This window comes from Lithobates pipiens, unplaced genomic scaffold, assembly GCF_037356315.1.
Source record: "Lithobates pipiens isolate NorthernLeopardFrog02 unplaced genomic scaffold, aLitPip1_a1.2 Scaffold_8, whole genome shotgun sequence".
Lineage (NCBI taxonomy): Eukaryota > Metazoa > Chordata > Amphibia > Anura > Ranidae > Lithobates > Lithobates pipiens.
Window position 1 is genome coordinate 691,035,460 of NW_027507903.1, and position 24,026 is coordinate 691,059,485.

Consider the following 24,026-nt stretch of genomic DNA (forward strand, 5'->3'; position numbering starts at 1 on the left):
ACTACTCCTCCTGAGTGTAACGATACCAAATGTGTGAGACTTTTACACAGCCTGACCACATACAGAGGCCCAATATTGAAATAGCACCATCAGGCGTTCTAGGAACATAAATTACACATCTTATTTCTCAACCACCTATTACAGTTTTGAAGGCCCTGGAGCACCAGGACAATGGAAATGCCCACAAAGTGACCCCACATGGCACTGACGACACGTGGCACTGGAGGCAGATGGCACTGGAGGCAGATGGCACTGGAGGCAGATGGGGCTGGCAGATGTCGCTGGCAGATGTCACTGGCAGATGGGGCTGGCAGTGGCAGATGGTGCTGGCTATTTGCTCTGGCTAATTGCTCTGGCAAATGGGGCTGGCAGATGGCACTGCGGCTGGCAGATGGCACTGGCGCTGGCAGGTGGCACTGGCAGCACTGGGGCTGACGGCACTGGGGCTGACGGATGGCACTGGCAGGTGGCACTGGCGCTGGCAGGTGGCACTGGCGCTGGCAGGTGGCACTGGCACGTGGCACTGGCACGTGGTACTGGGGTTGGCGGCACTGGGGCTTATGGATGGCACTGGCAGGTGGCACTAGCAAGTGGCACTGGTGGTGGCAGGTGGCACTGGCGCTGACGGATGGCACTGGCAGGTGGCACTGGCGGCACTGGGGCTGACGGATGGTACTGGCGCTGGCAAGTGGCACTGGCAGGTGGCACTGGTGCTGGCAGGTGGCATGGGCAGGTGGCACTGGGGCTGACGGCACTGGCGGCACTGGGGCTGACGGGCGGCACTGGGGCTGACGGGCGGCACTGGGGCTGACGGGTGGCACTGGGGCTGGCAGGTGGCACTGGCGGCACTGGGGCTGATGGCACTGGGGCTGACGGCAGGCGCTGGCAGGTGGCACTACTGGCAGATGGCACTGGGCTGACACTGGCACTGGGGCTGACACTGGCACTGGGGCTGACACACAGATCGCTCTCCCTCCTCACACGCTGTCTCTGTGTGAGGAGGGAGAGACACGGCAATGGGAGATGATCTCATATGTTTACATATGAGATCATCTCCCATTGGCAGCTGCGATCGCGCTGTGAACGGCCGCTTTGATTGGCCGTTCATGGCGATCTGTATTTGCCTGTCTCCGGGAGACACGGCGAATACAATACTTCGCGATGCGCGCCCCCGGCGGCGCGCATTGCGGAAGTAAACACCAGGCTGTCCAGGGACGGCCAGGCGAATGAACCCGCCCGCTCTAAGGCCGTCATTCGGCTATAGGGCGGGCGGGAGGAGGTTAAATACCACCAAAAGAAAGCTCTATTTGTGGGAAAAAAATGATAAAAATTTGTGTACAGTGTTGTATGGGTACAGTGTTGTATGGCCGCGCAATTGTCATTCAAAGTGCATCAGACCTGAAAGCTGAAAATTGGTCTGGGCAGGAGGGGGGTTTAAGTGCCCACTAAGCAAGTGGTTAAATATAGTGCTGGGGGTGTCTTTACTCTGCCTGTAAAGTGGCACATCTGTACCATGTATAGAACCTGCTGCAGCAAAACTGACATTTATAAATAAAATAAAAATTGTCATTTAAATATTTTTTTTCCTGCAAGCTTTCTTTTATAAATAACAGCTTGGGGTCCAGTCTGTATGATGAGGTTACAATGCAGTGCACCGGGAACAAGATTAGAGGATTGTTGGATATATTCTGGTGTCTCTTTGGCAGACTTTGGATGGAAATAACAATTTTTTTGCACCACTTTGAGCAAGCCTTACTACTCTGCAGCTGTTGGTGTGCTGCTGGCAGATGTGCTGCAAGGACCTGGGACACCCTGCACTATAATATCATCCCTGTCAGTGGAGGCTGCTGAGAGGTCATGAGGTATAGCGGGGACAGACTGAGGTGAGGAGGGACGGATTTGTGCCCCTTTTGTGTGGCTTTTAGGTGCTCTTGCAATGGGCTGAGTGGTGGAAGGTTAAATGCCTTGTCAAGCATGTGGTACCCAAATGGTTGGAGTTTTTGCCATGCTCAATGTGCTTGAGACAAAGTTTGCAAATTGGACCAGTGCGATCGGCTCCACATGTGCTAAAAAATGTCCAGACACTGAGCTGTGGGAAGTGGGTCGGGAGATGACAGCTCCACAATGTGATGGAATAGGGTGGCTGCTCTCTACTCTTCCATGATGGCTCCCTTGTTGGGGTTGTGCCTCACCCTCACTTTCCTCCTCTGATCTATCTGGCACCCAAGTCACATCAGTGACGACATCATCATCATCATCTCCTCCATCCTCATTACCACCGGAGACAACTTGGCAATACGCTGCAGCTGGGGGAACATGACTGCCAATTTGTGTACCAGCGTTCCTCCCTCTCTGTAGGCTCATGTTCCTGCCTTCCTCAACCTCAGAACCAACATCTGAATCCAGTAATGGCTGTGCATCATCAAGGAGCAAGTGGCTGACACTGTGTTCAAATAACTCCGTTGACTCCTCCATGCCCGATGCTGGAACTAGGGCAGGAATAGATGTGGACAAGGAGGCAGAATAAGCTGCTCTGGCAGCTGCAGGGGACTGCGCACTAGTCTCTGCATGGGGACGGAGGATGATGATAATGAGGAGGATGACCAAAGATGAGGAGGGTTTATTAAGCCAGTCCACCACCTCCTCTGCATGCTGTGGCTGGATAGCACGGGCACCATCACTAAACAGAGGAAATGATGTCCTGCCTGAGGACTGACCACGTCCACCTTGGCCTGTGGTCACATACGCTGCTGGACCCCTCACAGTGCCATGGGGAATGTCTGCCTCTCCTTGTTGTCCTCCCAGACATGATGGGGGATTATTACCCAAACGTATTATAAACTGGGAAATGTGTGATTGGATGCACTTTATTCAATGAGAAGTGGTGTTTGGTGCACTTTATATTGAGGACTTCCACTGACAGAAATGTAAAAACTATAAAAAAAGGGGAACACCAACGTCACAGTCAGAAAAACTGCAGCTGACAAGTTAAAAAAAGGGGGCATGCAGCAACCAAGGAGGATATACAGCACTAAATGTTATGTAATGTGGTGTTAAGCACTACACTATACTAACAGTATACTACACTATAATGACACATAATACTCACACACTATACTAATAATACACTAACACTCTTCACTGACACTACACAATACTCACACTCTACACTGACACTACACTATACTCACACTCTACACTAACACTACACTATACTCACACTCTACACTGACACTACACTATACTCACACTCTACATTGACACTACACAATACTCACACTCTACACTGACACTACACTATACTCACACTGTACACTGACACTACACTATACTCACACTCTACACTCAGAGTCACAATAAATGAACACACTAACTCACTAGTAGTAAACTGAGCCCGGCTCTCTCTATCTCCTGGGGGTGTGACTATGAGCACTGAGCCCTGGTTGGAGAAAGTCATCATCACTTTGTCCAATCAGGGCCCTGACAGTGCTGATTGGCAAAACCTTGCACCTGACCGCTGGCTTCATCCAATTAGGTCCTCTAGAATGCACTGCGAAGCTCACAGTGCATTGTGGGGCGCTCGGCAGGCGAATATCCCGCCAAAGTAACCGCAAATTTGGGTGTTTGCCGAGCGGGTGAGCAGGTGATGTTCGGGGGGAACTTTTGCTCGGATAGAACTGTTGGCCCATCTCTAGTGCTGATCAGTCCAGTTCCTGGATTCCGGCTTCTCCTCTCTATAAATCTGGATCACTTCCTAACAGAAAATAATAAAACCCGTCCTGGCTGTTCCAGGGATGGGAATGGGGCCGACCTTCAATATTCTGAATACAATCGTCTCCTCAGTCGGCTCTGCTGCTGATATTGGGATCTGCAGATCTTCCTCAGGTCACATGATCCCAATTCTTCTGTGGATGGAAAGTAGCCAAATTACTGATATGACGAGTCCCTGTGTAACATGGAATGATATTCACATCACATTCACATATATATGTATTGATGAAACATTTCATGGAATGTATACAATGTAATATCTCTGTGTAATTGTACAATTATCTCCTGTAGACGGCCAGAGATTTGTCTGGTGATTGTGTCCCGGTGTTGGGTCTGCTGGACCTCTTCCATGTATAGAGGATCTCCTCACCGACACCTCGGACTTCTCTGCAACCCTCTAAAGGAAAGTCTTCTACTCTTCATGGATATAATGGTCGCCTCCCATTATCTTGTATAAGAACAGAACCCGATCCATCAGCAATCCCAAGGAGAGACGGAGATCTCATAGCCGGCTCTCTGCTGCCTTATATCAGAGTTTTTCTTCCACAACCAGAACTTTATCCCCCTGAATGACAAGCTTAGCCAAGTCATCCCATTTCTAGAAGTTCATCTTTACTTCTGCCAACTCCCCCATCTCTGCTCTGCATGACTCTCTGCCAACCCGGCTCCTAAGATTTCATTGTGCCGAGTCCGTTCAGCCGCTTCGCCTTTCACTGACAACTTGCTGCAATTTTTATTATATCATCTAAATGGATTTATCCACCGATTGTTCTGATTACATTTCATGTCTGATATATTGTATATGAGGATCATGTATTATTCCCCGAGGATTTCATGTCATGGATCATTACCCAAAGGGACGTGATTATCCTGATTGATTATTGGGCCACCAATATTATTACCTGGTTATTGGAAGGTGTTATTCTCTATAGATTTACCCCATTGAGGGTTTTTACTCATCAATAAAGTTTTGTATATTTTATTAACCTTATTCTGTGATTATTACCAACTTCTTCTCAGCTTGTTCTCCACAGCAGATACCCTCTCACCTCTCTCTTCCCCCCTCACCTCTCCCTTCCCCCTTCTCACCTCTCCTCCCTTCCCCCTCTCGCTCCCCTCCCTTCACCCCCTCTCTCTCTCCTCCCTTCACCCCCTCTCTCTCTCCTCCCTTCACCCTCTCTCTCTCCTCCGTTCCCCCCTCTTCCTGCATTCCTCCTTTCTTTGCACTCTATCTGCCCTCTCTATATTTACCACATAATATGTTCCTAACATATAATGTATATACAGTATCTGACAAAAATGAGTACACCCCGAATTGAAAATGTCCAAATTGGGCCCAAAGTGTCAATATTTTGTGTGGCCGCCATTATTTTCCAGCACAGCCTTCACCCTCTTGGGCATGGAGGTCACCAGAGATTCACAGGTTGTCACCGGAGTCCTCTTCCCCTCCCCCATGATGACATCACGGAGCTGGTGGATGTTGGAGACCTTCCCCTCCTCCACCTTCCGTTTGAGGATGTCCCACAGATGATCAATAGGGTTTAGGTCTGGAGACATGCTTGGCCAGTCCATCACCTTTACCCTCAGCTTCTTTAGCAAGGCAGTGGTGGTGTTGGAGGTGTGTTTGGGGTGGTTATCATGTTGGAATACTGCCCTGCGGTCCAGTCTCTGAAGGGAGGGGATCATGCTCTGCTTCAGTATGTCACAGTACATGTTGGCATTCATGGTCCCCTCAATGATCTGTAGCCCCCCAGTGCCGGCAGCGCTCATGCAGCCCCAGACCATGACACCCCCACCACCATGCCTGACTGTAGACAAGACACACTTGTCTTTGTCCTCCTCACCTGGTTGCCCCCACACACGCTTGTCACCATCTGACACCAAATACCTTTATCTTGGTCTCATCAGAGCACAGGACATGGTTCCAGTAATCTGTCTCCTTAGTCTGCTTGTCTTCAGAAAACTGTTTGTGGTCTTTCTTTTTTTTTTCTTAATAGATTTTTATTCAGGTTTTCATTATACAACGAATAAACAGGATAGAATGTACAGCATTAGATAACGTACAATATTAGAACTGAAAGTACATCAAGTCAACAAAGGCGGCATTTGCTAAGACAGCTCTAGATATGGTAAAGTGTATGTAGACATCTGAGGATGTGGTTGTACGCCTTGCTATTATAGAAAAATAAAAGAAAAAAAGAACAAGAACAGGCTTCGAACTAAAAAAAAAAAAAAAAAAAAAAAAAAAGAAAAACACCATAAAATAAAAACTTTCCCCGCCTATAGAAGGACGTTAGGAAGGTGAGATAATCGTCGTCCGCTATGTGAATTAGAAAAGCATAAATACCGGTGGACACACACAGTGGAGAAATCAACATTTCAATGTGAGAAAGTAAAATCAAGGGACCAGCTGGTAAACTAGTCATGAGGAAGACTGGATCAGTACCGTCTGCTAAACTCTTCAACTACTTAGGAGATAGAGGATGTTCCACCCGAGCACCCCTGAGGGATCTATGCTGTGCTCGAGCAAAGCCATCCCCTCCTGCACCTATGGTTGCGTTAGGACTTGTTTCAAAGATTAAGGGTAAAATAGTGGGATCAACTTAGGGGAGTTGACCCAGTCTTTCCATTGTTGCCAGTTAGAAAGAAGTCGGGTTTTGGGACCTCGTCTGAGTGCGAGTACTGTTTCATGTATGTAATGTGTGTGGGTAGTGCGAATTACTTCTGTCAGGTTAGGTGGATCAAAGTCCTTCCACTTCCGTGCTATATTCAAGCGTGCTGCTTGGAGTATGTGTATTATGATGTTTCTGGTCGGGTTAGGAAATTGTTCAATAGTTAAGGACAGGAGGGCGAGGTAGGGAGATTCTGTGACTGATTGTTTGGTAACATCGGCGATCAGCTTGAATACTGAGTGCCAGTAACCCTTGATTTTGGGACAGTTCCAAAAGATGTGCAGTAGGTTCCCATGATGGCCACATTTCCGCCAACATGAACCGTTGTTAGTCAAGTCAAATTTGGAGACTATGTCGGGGGTCAAATACCAACGGTATGTCAGTTTATACATTAGTTCCCATAAGGAAGCGCAGCATGTAGCTTTATAAGTGGATTGGTAGGCTTGTTCCCATTGCTCCAGTGTGAATTGCCGGTCGAAAGCTGTTTCCCAGCGTAGATTTGCTGCTGATCGTGTAAATGTGGATTTGTGGTGGAGTAATTTGTAGAATAGAGAGATACCTTTTTGGCGAGCCAGAGTAGATTGGAAGAAGAGCCAAGCGACGTGGGGAAGAGTACATTTCCATGTGGTAAGGGAAGCGAGACAGTGTTTGGTGCGTAAGTATAGGAAGATGTCAGAGTTTGGTAGCATGAATTCTTTTTGGAGTGTCGGAAACGATTTTACGGTCTCATTAACAAATAGGTCAGACAGTGAGGTTATGCCCATTGATTTCCAACGATCGAATGATGTTGATTGCATCAGTATATGCAGGGTTTCTATAGGTATAGGGACTGATACCCCCTTAGTTTGGGCGGGTAGTGATTGGAGGAATCGCGACCACGTTTTAATAGTTGCCACTATGGTCGGGGGTAGTTTACTGGGGATTTTAGCTCCCATGATTGACGCGAATAGCCAGGAGGATAGATTCCCCCCTGGGATTAGGGATGCTTCCATTTTCCCCCATATGGTGAAATTAGGAGAGATTGGGGACCAAGCTTTGGTTTGTGTGAGAATGGAAGCCATATAGTAGTCTCGGAAGTCTATATATCCTGTACCACCAGCCATTCGATGTTTAATGAGTTGGGCATGCGTGCATCTAGGTTTTTTACCTTGCCAAATAAATTTGGATAAAATTAACTGGAGAGATTTAAAGTAGCTAAGGGTAAGTGGGATGGGTAGGGTTCGGAATAGGTATAGTATTTGGGGAACGTGCAACATTTTAAACGCCGCTAAACGTCCCGTCCAAGAAAATTCGAAGGACGCTAGCCTGGTGAGGTCGCTTTGTAACTTTGTGCGTAGCGGTATATAATTGGCTGCAAATAGGGATTTCGTGGTGTTAGTTAATTGGATACCCAGATAGGTTATGCTATTCTCCGCCCATGAAAAGGGGAAGCGTTCTTTAAGTCGAACGCTCGTGGACTCATCTAAACCTAAATCTAATATAAATGATTTGGATTCGTTTACTTTGTAGAATGAAACAGAACTGAACCAGGCGAGCGTCTTCTGGATTGCTGGGAGGGAACGTTCAGGATCAGTGATCATAAGGATCACATCGTCCGCAAATAGACTAATTTTGTGATCTACACTAGCGAGGGATATACCAGTGATGTCGGGATTTGATCTGATTTTTTCAGCCAGGGGTTCCATTACTAAATTAAAAATTAACGGCGAGAGGGGGCACCCCTGCCTTGTGCCGTTCGAAATTTGAAAGGGTGAAGACATAGCGTCTGCTGAGAACACACGGGCTGAGGGAGAAGAGTATAAGGCCATGATAGCATCATGTATGGGGCCAATGATCCCAAATTTGTTAAGTATTGCCGACAGGTAACCCCAATGTACCCTGTCAAATGCCTTTTCGGCGTCGAGGGATAGGAGAATCGAGGGGAGCTTAGTCGATTCGGCATGATGGATGATATTTAGCAGTCGTCTTGTGGCATCTGAGGTTTGGCGTCCTTTGGTAAATCCTGATTGGTCTAGGGAAATTAGAGAGGGCATAATGTCTTCCAATCTGTTGGCTATCAACTTTGCGTAAATTTTTAAGTCAAGGTTCAGTAGCGAGATGGGGCGAAAGTTTTTAGGAGAAGTAGGGTCTTTACCTGGTTTGGGAAGAGTCACTACCATGGCAGTAAGCATCTCTGTCGGGAATGAGGCGGTTGAGGTTGCTAGATTGAATGTTTGGGACAAGGTGGGGGCTAGGATGTCCTTGAATTGTTTGTAATATTCCCCAGTGAAGCCGTCCGGGCCTGGGGATTTGGAGGAAGGAAGCTTATTTATTACTGAGATAATCTCAGCGATCGTAAAGGGTGAATTTAAATCTGAGAGCTGTTCCTGAGATATAGACGGGAGGGATAGGTCTTTTAGGAAAGTTTGGATTAATTCAGGGGAAGGTTGGGTGGTCTTTGGGTCCTCTTTAAGGTTGTAAAGATCTCGATAGTATGCGCTAAAGGCGTTAGCTATGGATTGCGGTTTAAGGAGCTTTTCGTTGGTGTGTGGGTGATAGAGGAACGGGATTTTTGTTTTGTTCCTGTGACCTTTAATTTTAAGTGACATCATTTTACCTGCTTTGTTACCTATGGAGTATGATGAGGCCTTGAGTAATTTGTAGAACTTTTCATGTCTCTCTAAAAGAAGTGACCGCAACTCGTTGCGTAGGGTAAAAATCTTGGCTTGAAGGGACTGGGAGGGGTTAGATTTATTTAGAGCTTCAGTGGCGGCGATGTCAGTCATGAGTTCGTCCAGTCTCTGGGTCCTTTGTTTTTTGGCCCTAGCACCCATTTGGAGGAACACACCTCTCATGACTGCCTTGTGGGCATTCCACACCACCGTCGGGTCGGACACCGAGGATTGATTAAATTGAAAGTATTCTTCCAAGTGTCGTTTGATGGGGATGGAAAATTGAGGATTGGTGAGAAGATAGTTGTTCACTCTCCATATAAAGGAGTCTGGATGATGTGTATCATCAGAGATGGTGATGCTGATGGGGGCGTGATCCGACCAGGTGGCGGTGTGGATGCTGGAGCCCAAAGTGTTCTGGAGTATTCGTTTATCTGCTAGAAACAAGTCAATACGTGAGTAGGTGTTGTGACGCGGCGAGAGGAACGTAAAGTCCCTCTCACTCGCATGACAACACCTCCATACATCATATAAATCGTTAGATACAATAAAAGACTCTAAAGGAGAGGCAAATCTTTTAGACCCTGCTGTGGAGTCCATAGTAAAGTTTGGTACTAGATTAAAGTCACCGCTGATTAACAAGAGTCCCTTTTGGACTTTTTGCACTTTCTTCAATGTTTTCCTAAGGAAGTGCATTTGACCTTGGTTAGGGGCATATACGGTAACAAGGGTGTAAAGAACCTGGTTGATGGTACAGATCAAAATAAGATATCGACCTTCCGGGTCTGCAATAAAGTCCTGCAAGGTGAACAGTACAGTGTTCTTTACAGCTATCAGAACTCCGCGCTTCTTCTGAGGGGAAGAGGCGTGGAAGATATGAGGGAACAGTCTGTGTTGACAATTAGGAGTGGCGTCTGCGGCAAAATGGGTTTCCTGAACACATAGAACATCACAGTTATGCGCCAATGCAGATCTCCAGAGGGAGTTGCGCTTAGCAGGGTGGTTGAGCCCATTCGCATTTAGGGAAAGGATAGTGATTCCCATGGTGTGTTGGGAGACAATAAGAAAATAGAGTGAGAACTTACAGTGGTTGAAATTTCCTACTCAGAGTTCAGGATACCAGCTGGAACAGGTGGACCGTATGCGGGCCTAAATCGGAAGTCCAGGTAAGATGAGAAAGAAAAAAAAACGGTGATCCAGATATGATGTGAAGATCCGTGAAGCTTTTTTTTGGAAGATAAATGTCCGTAGGTTGAGGCTGTGTGTGTCTGCCACTTTTCGGATATTTGGTACAGCAGCAGCTATGAGCTGTAGGCGATAAAGCAGAAAAAAAAAAAAAAAAGAGCAACAAAGTATAACAACGTATAGGAGAAAAACAACAAAATAAAAAGCACAAGTAAGTCAGTACTAAACCGCTCTTGTGAGCAACTGACTAAGTTGTGGGGAAAGTTCAACAGTCAGGTGTGTGAACGCAACTCTAGACCGGACATGTATGTTTATTAGGCATTAAAGTACGGGCCGAACGTTCATCTATGGGTGTTCTTGGGTGTCTCCCGGGAGGGACCAAAGGAAAACGGATTGTGCTGACCGTCAGGACCCAGGGGACGTTGTGGGGGATCAGGTAGAATTCCCCATGCGTGGAGAAGCTTCAAGCCCCCTTCCAAGGTGGAGATGCTGTGCGGAATGCCATTATGGGTGGCCAAGATGGTCGCAGGGTGGCGCCATTTGTAGTTAATCTTGTGGTTGTTCAGTGCTTTAGTGAGGGTTCTTAATTGCCTCCGCATTTGCAGCGTATACTTTGATAGGTCTGCGTACAGTTGGATGTTGGAGTATGGTGCAGGCAATGGAGCGTGCTCCCTAGCCTTCTGTAGAATTTGTTCTTTCGCCTGAAAGAAGTGAACCCGTAGTAGCACATCTCGGGGTATATCTGCCTCAAGGTGGCGTGGTTTTGGTAATCTGTGTATTCGATCGATAGTGAGCTCAATAGGGGTGAGTTCAGGAATCATACTGGAGAACATAGTGGTCACAAAGTTATGTAGCTCTGTGGGCTGAATGGACTCTGGAATACCGCGTATTTTGACATTATTTCTTCGGGAGCGGTCCTCGAGGTCCGCGAGCTTAGCTTTGATCCAAAGAGTTTCATCCCTTTGTTCAGAGTATGCGTCTACTAAATCATTGACCGTGTCAGTACATTCACCCATTTTATTCTCCATGAACTGTACTCTATTGTCCATATGTTTCAGTTCCAATGAGAATCTATTGATCAGGGATGACATGTTGGACATAAGTGACGATTGCAAGGACAAGAGCATATCCTTCATCGTTGTATCGAGCACAGGCTGTCCCGTAGTTGGGAATTGTGCTATTGACGATTGCAAGTCATTTATAACAGATTCGTTATGGAGGCCTGTACTCACTGCGTCTGAGGCCTGGTTGTTAGGATCCATCCGCATCCTCGACTTTACCGGGCTCCGGGAGGCCGGGGTTGAAGGAGATGAATCAGGCGAACATGCTGTCTGTGGATCCGCTTGAATGTCCCGAAGATGGGCGTCAAGAAGATCCGTGTAGCTCAGGGAGGTCCGCGCTGTACCGGCGGCGCCATCTTGGGCCTTGCGGCGGGGCTGGAAGGAGAAGGTTTCCAATCTTTTCGGACCTCTTTCCTGGATCCGTTTGCGGGACATCGTGGTGGCGGTGTATTGAGAGGATCGCGCAGGGCACTTTCGGGTTGATACCGGCGGAACGAGCTCCCGTTCGTCGCTCTTTGTCCGGTCTGGATAGCGGAGCTCTCTGCTCAGGCGTCCATCACTGTGCGCGCGCAAGCCACGCCCCTGTTTGTGGTCTTTCTTGTGCATCATCTTTAGAAGAGGCTTCCTTCTGGGATGACAGCCATGCAGACCAATTTGATGCAGTGTGCGGCGTATGGTCTGAGCACTGACAGGCTTACCCCCCCACCCCTACAACCTCTGCAGCAATGCTGGCAGCACTCATACGTCTATTCCCCAAAGACAACCTCTGGATATGACGCTGAGCACCAGACCTCAACTTCTTTGGTGGACCATGGCGAGGCCTGTTCTGAGGGGAGCCTGTCCTGTTATACCGCTGTATGGTCTTGGCCACAGTGCTGCAGCTCAGTTTCAGGGTCTTGGCGATCTTCTTATAGCCTAGGCCAGTGATGGCGAACCTTGGCACCCCAGATGTTTTGGAACTACATTTCCCATAATGCTGCAGTGTAGTAGCTGTAGTTGAGCATCATGGGAAATGTAGTTCCAAAACATCTGGGGTGCCAAGGTTCGCCATCATTGGCCTAGGCCATCTTTATGTAGAGTAAAAATTCTTTATTTCATATCCTCAGAGAGTTCTTTGCCATGAGGTGCCATGTTGTACTTCCAGTGACCAGTATGAGAGAGTGAGAGCGATAACACCAAATGTAACACACCTGCTCCCCATTCACACCTGAGACCTTGTAACACCGAGTCACATGACACCGGGGGAGGGAAAATGGCTAATTGGGCTCAATTTGGACATTTTCACTTAGGGGTGTACTGACTTTTGTGGCCAGCAGTTTAGACATTAATGGCTGTGTGTTGAGTTATTTTGAGGGGACAGGAAATTTACACTGTTATACAAGCTGTACACTCACTACTTTACATTGTAGACAAGTGTCATTTCTTCAGTGTTGTCACATGAACAGAGAGAAGAAAAGATTTACATAAATGTGACTGAGGGGTGTACTTACTTTTGTTAGATACTGTATATATGCACACAACATAGAATTTGTACCATAAAATAAATGCATGATTCTTATATATTAGCGCCAAGTTAGATGTACAGACTGCAGGTGGACCATTGAGAACACCTAGTGGTGTGTTAAGAAATTACAGCCCAGTCCAATCACACCTTGCTATGGGTAGTAAGAAGGTAGGTGCAGGCAGGAGAAGCAGGAATCTCCTGAGGTCTCTGGTGAAGCACATTTCCCTTCTATGGAAATATGAGTCTGTCAGAGCTGCAGCCAATGCTATAGGTAAGAAAAGGGAAGAGATGTCTGTGCGGTGTACAGTTGAAATAAGAGACTGACAGTTATCATACACAAGGTGGAGGGGATGGTATTGGGTGAGATCTCCTCGTGCAGGGAGGATGGTATCGGGGGAGGTGAGGTCTCCTCAGGTGAAGGGGATGGTATTGAGTGAGGTGGGGATTTCTCGGGTGGGGGCGGTATCAGGCGAGGTGAGGTCTCCTCAATTGAGGACGGTAACAGGTGACTTGGGTTCTCCTCGGGCAGAGAGGATGGTATCAATGATATTTGGTGAGGTGGGGTCTTCTTAGGTAGGGGGGGTGGTATCGGGTGAGAAGTCTCCTCGGGCGAGGACGATGGGTCAGGTGGGATCTCCTCAGGTGAAGGGGATGATATTGGGTGAGGTGGGGTCTTCTCAGGTGGAACGGACGGTATCAGGCGAGGAGGATGGTAACGGGTCAGGTGGGGTCTCCTTGTGCAAGGAGGGCGGTATCGGGTGAGGTGGGGTCTCCACAGGTGGAGGGGATGGTATTTGGTGAGGTGGGGTCTCCTCAGGTGAAGAGGATGATATTGGGTGAGGTGAAGTCTCCTCAGGTGAAGGGGATGATATTGGGTGAGGTGGGGTCTTCTCAGTTAGAGGGTGTGGTATCGGGTGAGGAGAGGTCTCCTCGGGCGAGGACGATGGGTGAGGTGGGATCTCCTCAGATGAAGGGGGTGATATTGGGTGAGGTGGGGTCTTCTCAGGTGGAACGGACGGTATCAGGCGAGGAGGACGGTAACGGGTGAGGTGGGGTCTCCTTGTGCAAGGAGGGCGGTATCGGGTGAGGTGAAGTCTCCTCAGGTGAAGGGGATGGTATTGAGTGAGGTGGGGTTTTCTTGGGTGGGGCGGTATCAGGCAAGGTGAGGTCTCCTCGAGTGAGGATGGTAACAGGTGACTTGGGTTCTCCTCGGGCGGAGAGGATGGTATCAGTCGAGGAGGACAATAATGGGTGAGGTGGGGTCTTCTTGGGTGGAGGGGATGGTATCAGCAAGGTCTCCTGAGGCGAGGACGGTAACAGGGGTGAGGTGGAGTCTCCTTGTGCAGGCAAGACGGTAACGGGTGAGGTGCGGTCTCCTTGTGCAAGGAGGGAAGTATCGGGTGAGGTGGGGTCTTCACAGGCGGAGGGGATGGTATTTGGTGAGGTGGGGTGGTCTCAGGTGAAGGGGATGATATTGGGTGAGGTGAGGTCTTCACGGGTGGAGGGGACGGTATCGAGCGGGGAGAGGTCTACTCGGGCCAGGAGGATGGTAACAGGTGAGGTGGGGTCTCCTCGGGCAAGGAGGATGGTATTGGGTGAGGTGGGGTCTCAGGCGAAGGGGATGGCATTAGATAAGGTGGTGGTCTCCTTAGGTCCTCAGGTGGAGGGGATGGTATTTGGTGAGGTGGGGTCTCCTTAGGTTCTCAGATGGAGGGGATGGTATTTGGTGAGGTGGGGTCTCCTTAAGTGAAGGGGATGATATTGAGTGAGGTGGGGTCTCCTCAGGTGAAGGGGATACTATTGGGTGAGGTGGAGTCTTCTCAGGTGGAGGGGACGGTATCAGGCAAGGAAAGGTCTCCTTGAGCGAGGAGGATGGTAACGGCTGAGGTGGGATCACTTTGTGCAGGGAGGACGGTATCGGGTGAGGTGGGGTCTTATTAGCTGAAGGGGATGATATTGGGTGAGGTGGGGTCTCCTCAGGTGGAGGGGGTGGCATTAGATGAGGTGGGGTCTCCTCAGGTTGAGGAAATTATATTAGGTGAGATGAAGTCTTCTTAGATGGAGGGGGATGGTATTGGATGAAGGTGAAGTGAGGTGGAGTCTCCTCAGGTGGAGAAGATTAGATTGGGTGAGGTATTGGGTGGGGTGTGATCTCCTCAGGTGGAGGCAAAAGTATATGCTGCCCCCTCAAATGAGCTCAGGGGTTCCCAGTGCTAATCCACCATCATACAAAGACATTGTAGACAGTTGAGCTCCTCCAATCTTGTGGTTGGTGAAGACCCTTTTCTATTCCTCATGAAGGTCCTCCTGATATTTCCACCTGTACACAATGTCAGAACACAGCCAAACTTTATCCCAAAATTAATCTTTTATTATTATAAAAATATTCAGAGAAAAGGCAACCCTTCTCCTGGACACTCCCACAAAACTAAGGCAAACTGGGAGTAGGAGGGGCTATACTGGGCCCACAGTTTTTGTTTGCCAGTGTCCCATCCTTCCTGTAGGAGGCAGTATAACCCGACAGTCTCTGAATTCCTGGGCCCCTCAAAGAAGAAGAAATAAATACAGATTTTGTTTTTCTTGACAGAGAGATTTCAATGGTAACATGGAAGGGTCATCAGAACAGTGGGGCCCCGAATACATACAGCACACCAGCCAGGGGCCCACTCCTAGAGCCAAAGATTCCACCTGCTACTAATAGGTCACTGAAAGATAACCTATCACAAAGGGGCATCTATGGTGTCAGCTGGATCAATATTACCCAGATGGGTTCCTATCAGATCACTGGACAGGAGAGGGGCCCCCAGAGCAGATCCAGGCCCTCTTCTTTCACTCCATCCATGGACAGGTCCTCTTATCTTCTCGCTTCCTCAGCAATGCCACTGCCTGTCCTTGTTATACATTTAAAAAAAAAATGTATCTCCATAGGAAATTCAGCCATGGAAATATGGAACAGCAAAGCACATTAATAATGTGTAAGTCGCACCCAACAGCAGTAATGTAAATCTGAAGTCTGATTCCATTGGAGGGCCCAGAGTGGAAGGCCAGCCTCCATCTTTGTCCATCCACAATGCACTGTGAGATGTGATGACACTGGGCGAGGCTCCTCGTGTACTGATTGGCTGGCTATGAATTGGGCCCCCAATATGGCGGCACCACACCAGCTGACGTGTTCAGGGACATAACTCCTCCCTATAACCCCATCTGCAGCATCCCAATATACACATATGTTCTCCTGTGTGATGTCCACATCTGTCACATGACCTCTATGTCCATCAACCTCTCAGATTTCATGTAGTTCCACCATTTGGACACCGGGGGGGGGGTCAGTTCTCTCCCACCCTCCGCGTGTCATGTCCGGTGTCGCTGAGTTTTGTCTGTGCGAATTTCAGCGCCACCTCCAGAACGTCGTCCAGGTTCTCGCAGCTTCCATTTCCGTTAGCGGAACCCTTTGAACCGCCAGCCTTACCACCCATCGCCGAGCAGACCGCCACCGCCCAATCCAGGGCAGACAGAACAGGGGAGGGGCCCTGAGGGGGAGGAGAGAAGAGATCACATGAGTAGAATTCCTGAATACACATGGATCAGACAGGAAATAAAGCCCCCCTCCCCCCTTACCTTGGGCACCTGACATGCACACAGCACCTTCCCGGAGCTCTGCCTGCTGAAAAGCATCACCGCCGAGCCCGGGCACCGCTCACACAGCAAGAAGGCCATCTTCATCAGGACCTGCAGGGGGCACCACACACCACCATTACTAATGGGAGAAGACAATACGGCAGGTTCTCCAACCTCTGATGACTTCACTCCCACACCATTCACGGACACTCTATTGTCCTTCCATGCTCTTCCACCTCACTGTCTATCATCAGGCGGCTCTCCTAAGACCTGATGGGAGCAACAATCAGCCTGCTGATAGGGAGCATGCCTGAGGAGCACAGAGGAGTTCCAGGGAGGCGGAGGGAGGGGGCGTCACATGGAGACAAAAGGGAGGGGGGGTTCCAGGGAGACGAAGGGGGGGTTCCAGGGAGACGAAGGGAGGGGGGGTTCCAAGGAGGCGATGGAAGGGGGGGGTTCCAGGGAGGCAAAGGGAGGGGGGGTCCAGGGAGGCAAAGGGAAGGGGGGGTTCCAAGGAGGCAAAGGGAAGGGGGGGTTCCAGGGAGGCAAAGGGAAGGGGGGGTTCCAGGGAGGCAAAGGGAAGGGGGGGTTCCAGGGAGGCAAAGGGAGGGGGGTTCCAGGGAGGCAAAGGGAAGGGGGGGTTCCAGGGAGGGGGGTTCCAGGGAGGCAAAGGGAGGGGGGTTCCAGGGAGGCAGAGAGTTCCAGGAAGGCGGAGGGAGAGAGAGTTCCAGGAAGGAGGAGGGAGAGTACCAGGAAGATGGAGGGAGGAGGAGTTTCAGGGTGGAGGGGATGGTATCGAGTGCAGAGAGGTCTCCTCGGGCAAGGAGGATGGTAACGGGTGAGGCGGGATCTCCTCGGGCAGGGAGGATGGTAACGGGTGAGGCGGGATCTCCTCGGGCAGGGAGGATGGTAACGGGTGAGGCGGGATCTCCTCGGGCAGGGAGGATGGTAACGGGTGAGGCGGGATCTCCTCGGGCAGGGAGGATGGTAACGGGTGAGGCGGGGTCTCCTCGGGCAGGGAGGATGGTAACGGGTGAGGCGGGGTCTCCTCGGGCAGGGAGGATGGTAACGGGTGAGACGGGGTCTCCTCGGGCAGGGAGGATGGTAACGGGTGAGACGGGGTCTCCTCGGGCAGGGAGGATGGTAACGGGTGTGGCGGGATCTCCTCGGGCAGGGAGGATGGTAACGGGTGAGGAGGGATCTCCTCGGGCAGGGAGGATGGTAACGGGTGAGGCGGGGTCTCCTCGAGCAGAGAGGATGGTAACGGGTGTGGCGCGATCTCCTCGGGCAGGGAGGATGGTAATGGGTGAGGCGGGATCTCCTCGGGCAGGGAGGATGGTAATGGATGAGGCGGGGTCTCCTCGGGCAGGGAGGATGGTAACGGATGAGGCGGGATCTCCTCGGGCAGGGAGGATGGTAACGGATGAGGCGGGGTCTCCTCGGGCAGGGAGGATGGTAACGGGTGTGGCGGGATCTCCTCGGGCAGGGAGGATGGTAATGGGTGAGGCGGGATCTCCTCGGGCAGGGAGGATGGTAATGGGTGAGGCGGGATCTCCTCGGGCAGGGAGGATGGTATCAGGTGAGGTGAGGTCTCCTCAGGCGAAGGGGATGGCATTAGATGAGGTGGTGGTCTCCTTAGGTCGAGTGAGCGATATTAGGCGAGGTGGGGTCCTCAGGGGAGGAAGGACAAGATTCTCTATATCAGGAGAGGAAATGGCGATATCTCACCGGAAGAGACTCCTCCACACAGTCCACAATGACGGGACGCTGGCCATGCTTCTCCAGCAGACTTGGGACTCTCTCTGCAGCCTGAGGGAGGGGGAAAAGGATCATTAGAATCTGACTGGTGGCAGGAGATCTCCCAGGACTGAATCCCGCTCTATTCCAGGAGATCCTATACCTGGGATGATTCCATCCAATGAAGAGCTGTGAAGTCATCCGGCCACACAGTATAAAATATATTATACCCCTCGCCCCTATCCCCGTGTGTAAGAAAGCCCCGCCCCTTCTTTACCTTTCTCCCTATTGCCTTCCGCACAGCTGTGTTGGCCGATCGTTGCAAAGCCTTGAGAGACGCCTGTAGTTCCTTCCTCTGCCACTGGGGCATGGAGGCGCTGTCCACACTCTGCAATGTAAAGGAACAATGACACGGTTATGGAGGCTTTGTTGGAGCTTCCAGTGATGGATTGGTGGGGAGATCGAGACAATGTGAAATTTCTTTTTTTTTTTTTTGGTGTCCATCGTTTTTTTTTCCCCCATCGGTACCCCTTCTATTTAGTCTAAGTCATGTGACCACATTTCTCCCCCCTGCTGTGGGATATAGCATCGCCTGTTTCCTAACGCCCCCCCCCCCCTGGTGTAAATCCTGAAACCCCGATCTTCACTCACATCCGTCACAAGTCCGACCTCCTTGGACAACCTCTGAGCGTCGTTCAGGGAAGGGGTCATCATCTTCATCCGCTCAACAATGGAATCCACTTCCCTGCGTAGAACCTGTCCCGTCTCCCGTGCCTGGAGAGAAGATCGGAGGATGAAGGTGACCCCGGGAGGTCTTATATTTTATTGTACAGGATCAAAATAACAGTAAATTCCACAGATTTTTAATTCTTAATCATTATCAATAATTAAAAATAACTATAATTAAATTGTATCATGCAGAGGATTGGATGGATGTGTGCTGGGCGTGGCCTCAGATATCTGACCTCTCTGGCTTCTTCTCCGGTAACGGCGATAAGGCGGACAATCCCTCTCAGCAGAGGTTTCTCGGAGATGATCACCAAATCCTCAATGGCTCCCGTCTTCTGAAGGTGTCTGCATAGAAACAGAAAATTTCAGGAGGAATCGGGGGGATCCAGAAGAATCTCAGTATGAATTGAGTGTTGGGGGGGTCCAAGAATTTTTAAGAGGAATCTGGAGGTTCTGGTGTCTCAGGAGGAATCAGAGGAAACTTCATGAGGAGTTGTGGGGTGGTTCATGATAAATGGGAGGAATCAGAGCAATGAGAATTAGGGTAATCCAGGAAACCTCAGGAGGAATTGGGGGGGAGGGGGTGGCTGTAGGGTAGGGGTTTCAAGAGAATCTCAGGAGGAATCGGGGGAGGACCCAGGATTTAGTAAGGGAATAGAGGTGAATCTTAGAAGGTATTGGGGGTTCCCAGGAAACCTGAGGAGGAACCTGTCTGGGGGGTGAACAGAGTAATCCCGAGGGTAATGATCATGAAAATTAGGTGAACCCAGGAAACCTCAGGTGGAATTGGAGGGGTTGGGGGTGCCTGTAGGGTAGGGGATACTGAAGAATCTCAGGAAGAGTTAGGGGGGTCATAAGCATTTGGGGAACCCAGGGAGCCTGCAGTGGAACATGTCTGGGGGTGATACAAGGGAATCCGGGGAGGGTATCAAGAGAATTGAGGCAACCTCAGGAGAAATCAGGGGGGTTGGAGAGTGGCGCTGGGTTAGGGGATACTGATGAATCTCAGGAAGAGTTAGGGGGGGTCATAAGCATTTGGGGAACCCAGGGAGCCTGCAGTGGAACATGTCTGGGGGTGATACAAGGGAATCCGGGGAGGGTATCAAGAGAAATGAGGCAACCTCAGGAGAAATCAGGGGGGTTGGAGAGTGGCTCTGATGAATCTCAGGAGGAATCAGGAGGGGGGACCCAGAGAACCTGACGAAAAAATCTTTCTGGGGGACACAGGAGAATCTCAAGAGGAATTGGGGGTGGGGGGTCAAGAGCATTTAGGGAAACGCAAGAGAAATCGGGAGGGGGTGGCTAGGAGATACACAAGAATCTCAAGAGGATCAGGAAGGGGATCCCAGAGACTCTCAGGAGGAAGGGGTGGTAAACCTAGGAAAATCTCAAGGGGGGATGGGTTGGGTCTTGGAGAACCCCAAGAGGAATCAATAGGCAAATAATTACACAAGAGAAAATTAAGTATTTGAGGAAATGGGTGGGGGAGACTGGTGGCAGGAAATCTGAGGAGGAATCTTGGGGTGGGGGAAATCCAGGATAATCTCAGGGAATTCAAGGGGATCCGTGAAAATCTCAGGGAAAAGAAATCAGGATAGAGGGAGGGAATCTTCAGGAGGAATCACGAAGGGGAGGGGGTGGTGGATCCAGGAAACCTTTGGAAAAATCTGTAGGGATTGGAAAGCATGGTGGTGGGATTGAGGAATCCAGGAGAATCTTAGAAGGAACTAAAGGGAATCCAGGAGAATCTTAGAAGGAACTAAAGGGAATCCAGGAGAATCTTAGAAGGAACTAAAGGGAATCCAGGAGAATCTTAGAAGGAACTAAAGGGAATCCAGGAGAATCTTAGAGGGAACTAAAGGGAATCCAGAAGAATCTTAGAAGGAACTAAAGGGAATCCAGAAGAATCTTAGAAGGAACTAAAGGGGATCCAGAAGAATCTTAGAAGGAACTAAAGGGAATCCAGAAGAATCTTAGAAGGAACTAAAGTGAATCCAGAAGAATCTTAGAAGGAACTAAAGGGAATCCAGAAGAATCTTAGAAGGAACTAAAGTGAATCCAGGAGAATCTTAGAGGGAACTAAAGGGAATCCAGAAGAATCTTAGAAGGAACTAAAGGGAATCCAGGAGAATCTTAGAAGGAACTAAAGGGAATCCAGGAGAATCTTAGAAGGAACTAAAGGGAATCCAGAAGAATCTTAGAAGGAACTAAAGGGAATCCAGAAGAATCTTAGAAGGAACTAAAGGGAATCCAGAAGAATCTTAGAAGGAACTAAAGGGAATCCAGGAGAATCTTAGAAGGAACTAAAGGGAATCCAGGAGAATCTTAGAAGGAACTAAAGGGAATCCAGAAGAATCTTAGAAGGAACTAAAGGGAATCCAGGAGAATCTTAGAAGGAACTAAAGGGAATCCAGGAGAATCTTAGAAGGAACTAAAGGGAATCCAGGAAAATCTTAGAAGGAACTAAAGGGAATCCAGGAGAATCTTAGAAGGAACCAGGACAATTTCAGGAGAGAGACATGGGGTAGAATGGTGGCTGGAAGGGGAGGTGGAAGAATCCAGGAGAACCTCTGAGAATCTCGAGAAATCGAGGGGCAATCTATGGAAATATAAGGAAGAATCAGGATAGAGAAAGGGAATTCAGAAAAGTTTGAAAAGAATTGGCAGGAGGGGTGGATCCAGAAGACCTCAGGAGAAATCAGGAAGTGGTGGGGAATATTGGGGAATCTAAGAGAATCTCAGGAGGAATTCATGGTGTAGCCAGGAGAAATTGGAAAGCGGGGAGAGGGGGTGGGGGAATCTTAGGAAGAATTAAAGGGGATCCAGGAGAATCTCAGAAGGAATCCAGGGGGTAGAGGGTCCAGAAGGAGTTGGGGGCAGGGGTAATCAGGAGAAACCAGGAAGAACTAGGAGAGGGAAGGCGATCCAGGAGAATTTTAGGAAGGAGACACCAAAACGGGACACACATTCAGTTGGGAAAAAACTTGTCTCTTACGTGCCGCAGCAAAGTTCCACCGACGTCTGTTGAGCGGCTCTGGAGGCTGGACTCAGAATCTCCTGAATGGGAACGCCGACTGAGACCACACGTACCGGATCTGGGTACACCTGGAGGAGGGGAGAAATGAGGAGACCAAGGGTAGAGGAATGCCAGGCCACAACCACCAATGGTATCCTGTATAATCCACCCACCGGTCTGTCTGTTAAAGTGGAACTCCATCCAGAAAGCAAAAACTTCTATATACAAGGTACAGCTTTACCATCGCAAAAACTCTCCTCCTTCTTCTTATCCCCCAAACACCTCCCCGAGGGACACCCCCGTGTACAGCGAACGGCAGCCACCAATATCTCCCTATGGTAAATGTCTCCCAATTATGTTGCACTTCGTAGAGTGTGCGGTTACAATCTGCTCGGCATCCGGTGGTGACTGTTCCACAGGCACTGACTGGCCACTACATCATATGGACAGCGCCGTCTCTTCCCGCCCACCAACATCACCACATGCCCAAAGATTCATGGGAAATGTAGTTCTTTTTGGCTGCAAAAGTGGAAAAACTCTTTAAAGTTCTGTGCGATCCCCGCAGACAGATTCCAGAGAGAAGCTCATATGTGGTGTAGGTGGGCCTTCTTCATAAATCCTTCCACTCTCCTAATGTACCACCAATCAGATTCAGAGATTTAAAGGTGGTTTGTATCTGATTGGTGGCTGAGGTACGGATACATCACAAACAGGAAAGGAAAGGGTTCCCAGACTCACTAGCTGGTGTAGGATAGAGCACCACACCCCCAAACCCATTGGAAGTTTTTGGTCCAAATAAAATATAGCAAAAATAAATATGAATTTTGAATTTCTCTCACAAGAAAGAAGCTTCACAAATAAACATTTAACTAACACGGAATTCCCAGAGCACTGTGGGTTATCTACAGATGGTGCACAGCAGAAGCTGCTTCCTTTCAGACTGTCTCTCTCTGACTGAAAACTTCCTACAGAGCCTGAACAGAGTAGGTAGGGGGGGGGGGGGGAGTCACTACTATAAAGAGAGGGGGAGGAGTCATTGCTCTGGAAGTGAAGTCACTGCTCTGAAGGGGGGGGGCAGTGCTTTGGAGGAGGGGGAGGAGTCACAGTTCTGGAGGGGGGAGGGGTTGTTGCGCTGACTCTCGATAGTAAAAGAACTGGTGAGTTCGCTCCCCGGACTCCGGATGGATTACACCCGTTCGGGGCGATGTGATGAAAGTTACATACCTCGTCCACACTGCGAAGACCCGGGATATTTTTGGCATCTGTGAGTGGGATCTCCGCAGTATAAACTTCCTGGTTCTGTCCAATCACGTCTTGGAACGTCTTCTCAACTTCCTGCAGCTGCTGACCGCTCACCGGTCCCTGAAATATACAGACTGTGTGAGGGAATATACAAAGGGGACAAATAATCTGTCAGCATAAAAACATCCAGAAAGGGGACATTCCAGAGACCTCCTGGGAGGGGCTTTCTGAGAATACCAACAGAGAGGCGTTATTCCCCGAGACCTCCTGGGAGGGGCTTTCTGAGAATACCAACAGAGAGGCGTTATTTCCTGAGACCTCCTGGGAGGGGCTTTCTGAGAATACCAACAGAGAGGCGTTATTCCCCGAGACCTCCTGGGAGGGGCTTTCTGAGAATACCAACAGAGAGGCGTTATTTCCTGAGACCTCCTGGGAGGGGCTTTACAGAAGATTCAATAGTTTGCTGTTATTTTGTTTTTGTTTTGGGGGGGGTTCCATGTAAACAGGTGCAAAAAAACTTATGTGGAACTCCTATTACCAACCAGGAAGGAGAGTCCATCAATCCCCCCACTAACCAGGGAGGAGAAAGAGTCCCACAATCCCACCACTAACCAGGGAGGAGAAAGAGTCCCCCAATCCCACCACTAACCAGTGAGGAGAAATAGTGCCCCAATCCCACCACTAACCAGTGAGGAGAAAGATTCCCCCAATCCCACCACTAACCAGTGAGGAGAAATAGTGCCCCAATCCCACCACTAACCAGGGAGGAGAAAGAGTCCCCCAATCCCACCACTAACCAGTGAGGAGAAAGAGTCCCCCAATCCCACCACTACCCAGCGA

The 24,026-nt window shown here is 49.5% G+C and overlaps 2 protein-coding genes across 4 annotated transcripts in view; one reads left to right on the forward strand and one right to left on the reverse strand.

Annotated features, from left to right (window-relative positions):
- Positions 1-4,762, forward strand: part of LOC143963522 (NACHT, LRR and PYD domains-containing protein 3-like) — a 262,510-nt gene extending 257,748 nt beyond the window's left edge. For all 3 annotated transcript variants that reach the window (XM_077473192.1, XM_077473191.1, XM_077473193.1), the window contains one exon: positions 4,063-4,762. The gene's annotated coding sequence lies outside the window, so the exon portion shown is untranslated. The remainder of the gene's footprint in view (positions 1-4,062) is intronic.
- A 10,431-nt stretch (positions 4,763-15,193) lies between these two features.
- The window catches only part of LOC143962383 (alanine--tRNA ligase, mitochondrial-like), a 55,532-nt gene continuing 46,699 nt past the window's right edge, over positions 15,194-24,026 (reverse strand). Inside the window, exons 15-22 of the mRNA XM_077471669.1 lie at positions 23,169-23,306; positions 21,924-22,033; positions 19,165-19,273; positions 18,851-18,973; positions 18,477-18,587; positions 18,191-18,271; positions 16,463-16,573; positions 15,194-16,374 (exon numbers count right to left, since the gene is read on the reverse strand). Coding sequence (XP_077327795.1) covers positions 16,171-16,374; positions 16,463-16,573; positions 18,191-18,271; positions 18,477-18,587; positions 18,851-18,973; positions 19,165-19,273; positions 21,924-22,033; positions 23,169-23,306 — 987 coding nt within the window. The 3' untranslated portion in view covers positions 15,194-16,170. The remainder of the gene's footprint in view (positions 16,375-16,462; positions 16,574-18,190; positions 18,272-18,476; positions 18,588-18,850; positions 18,974-19,164; positions 19,274-21,923; positions 22,034-23,168; positions 23,307-24,026) is intronic.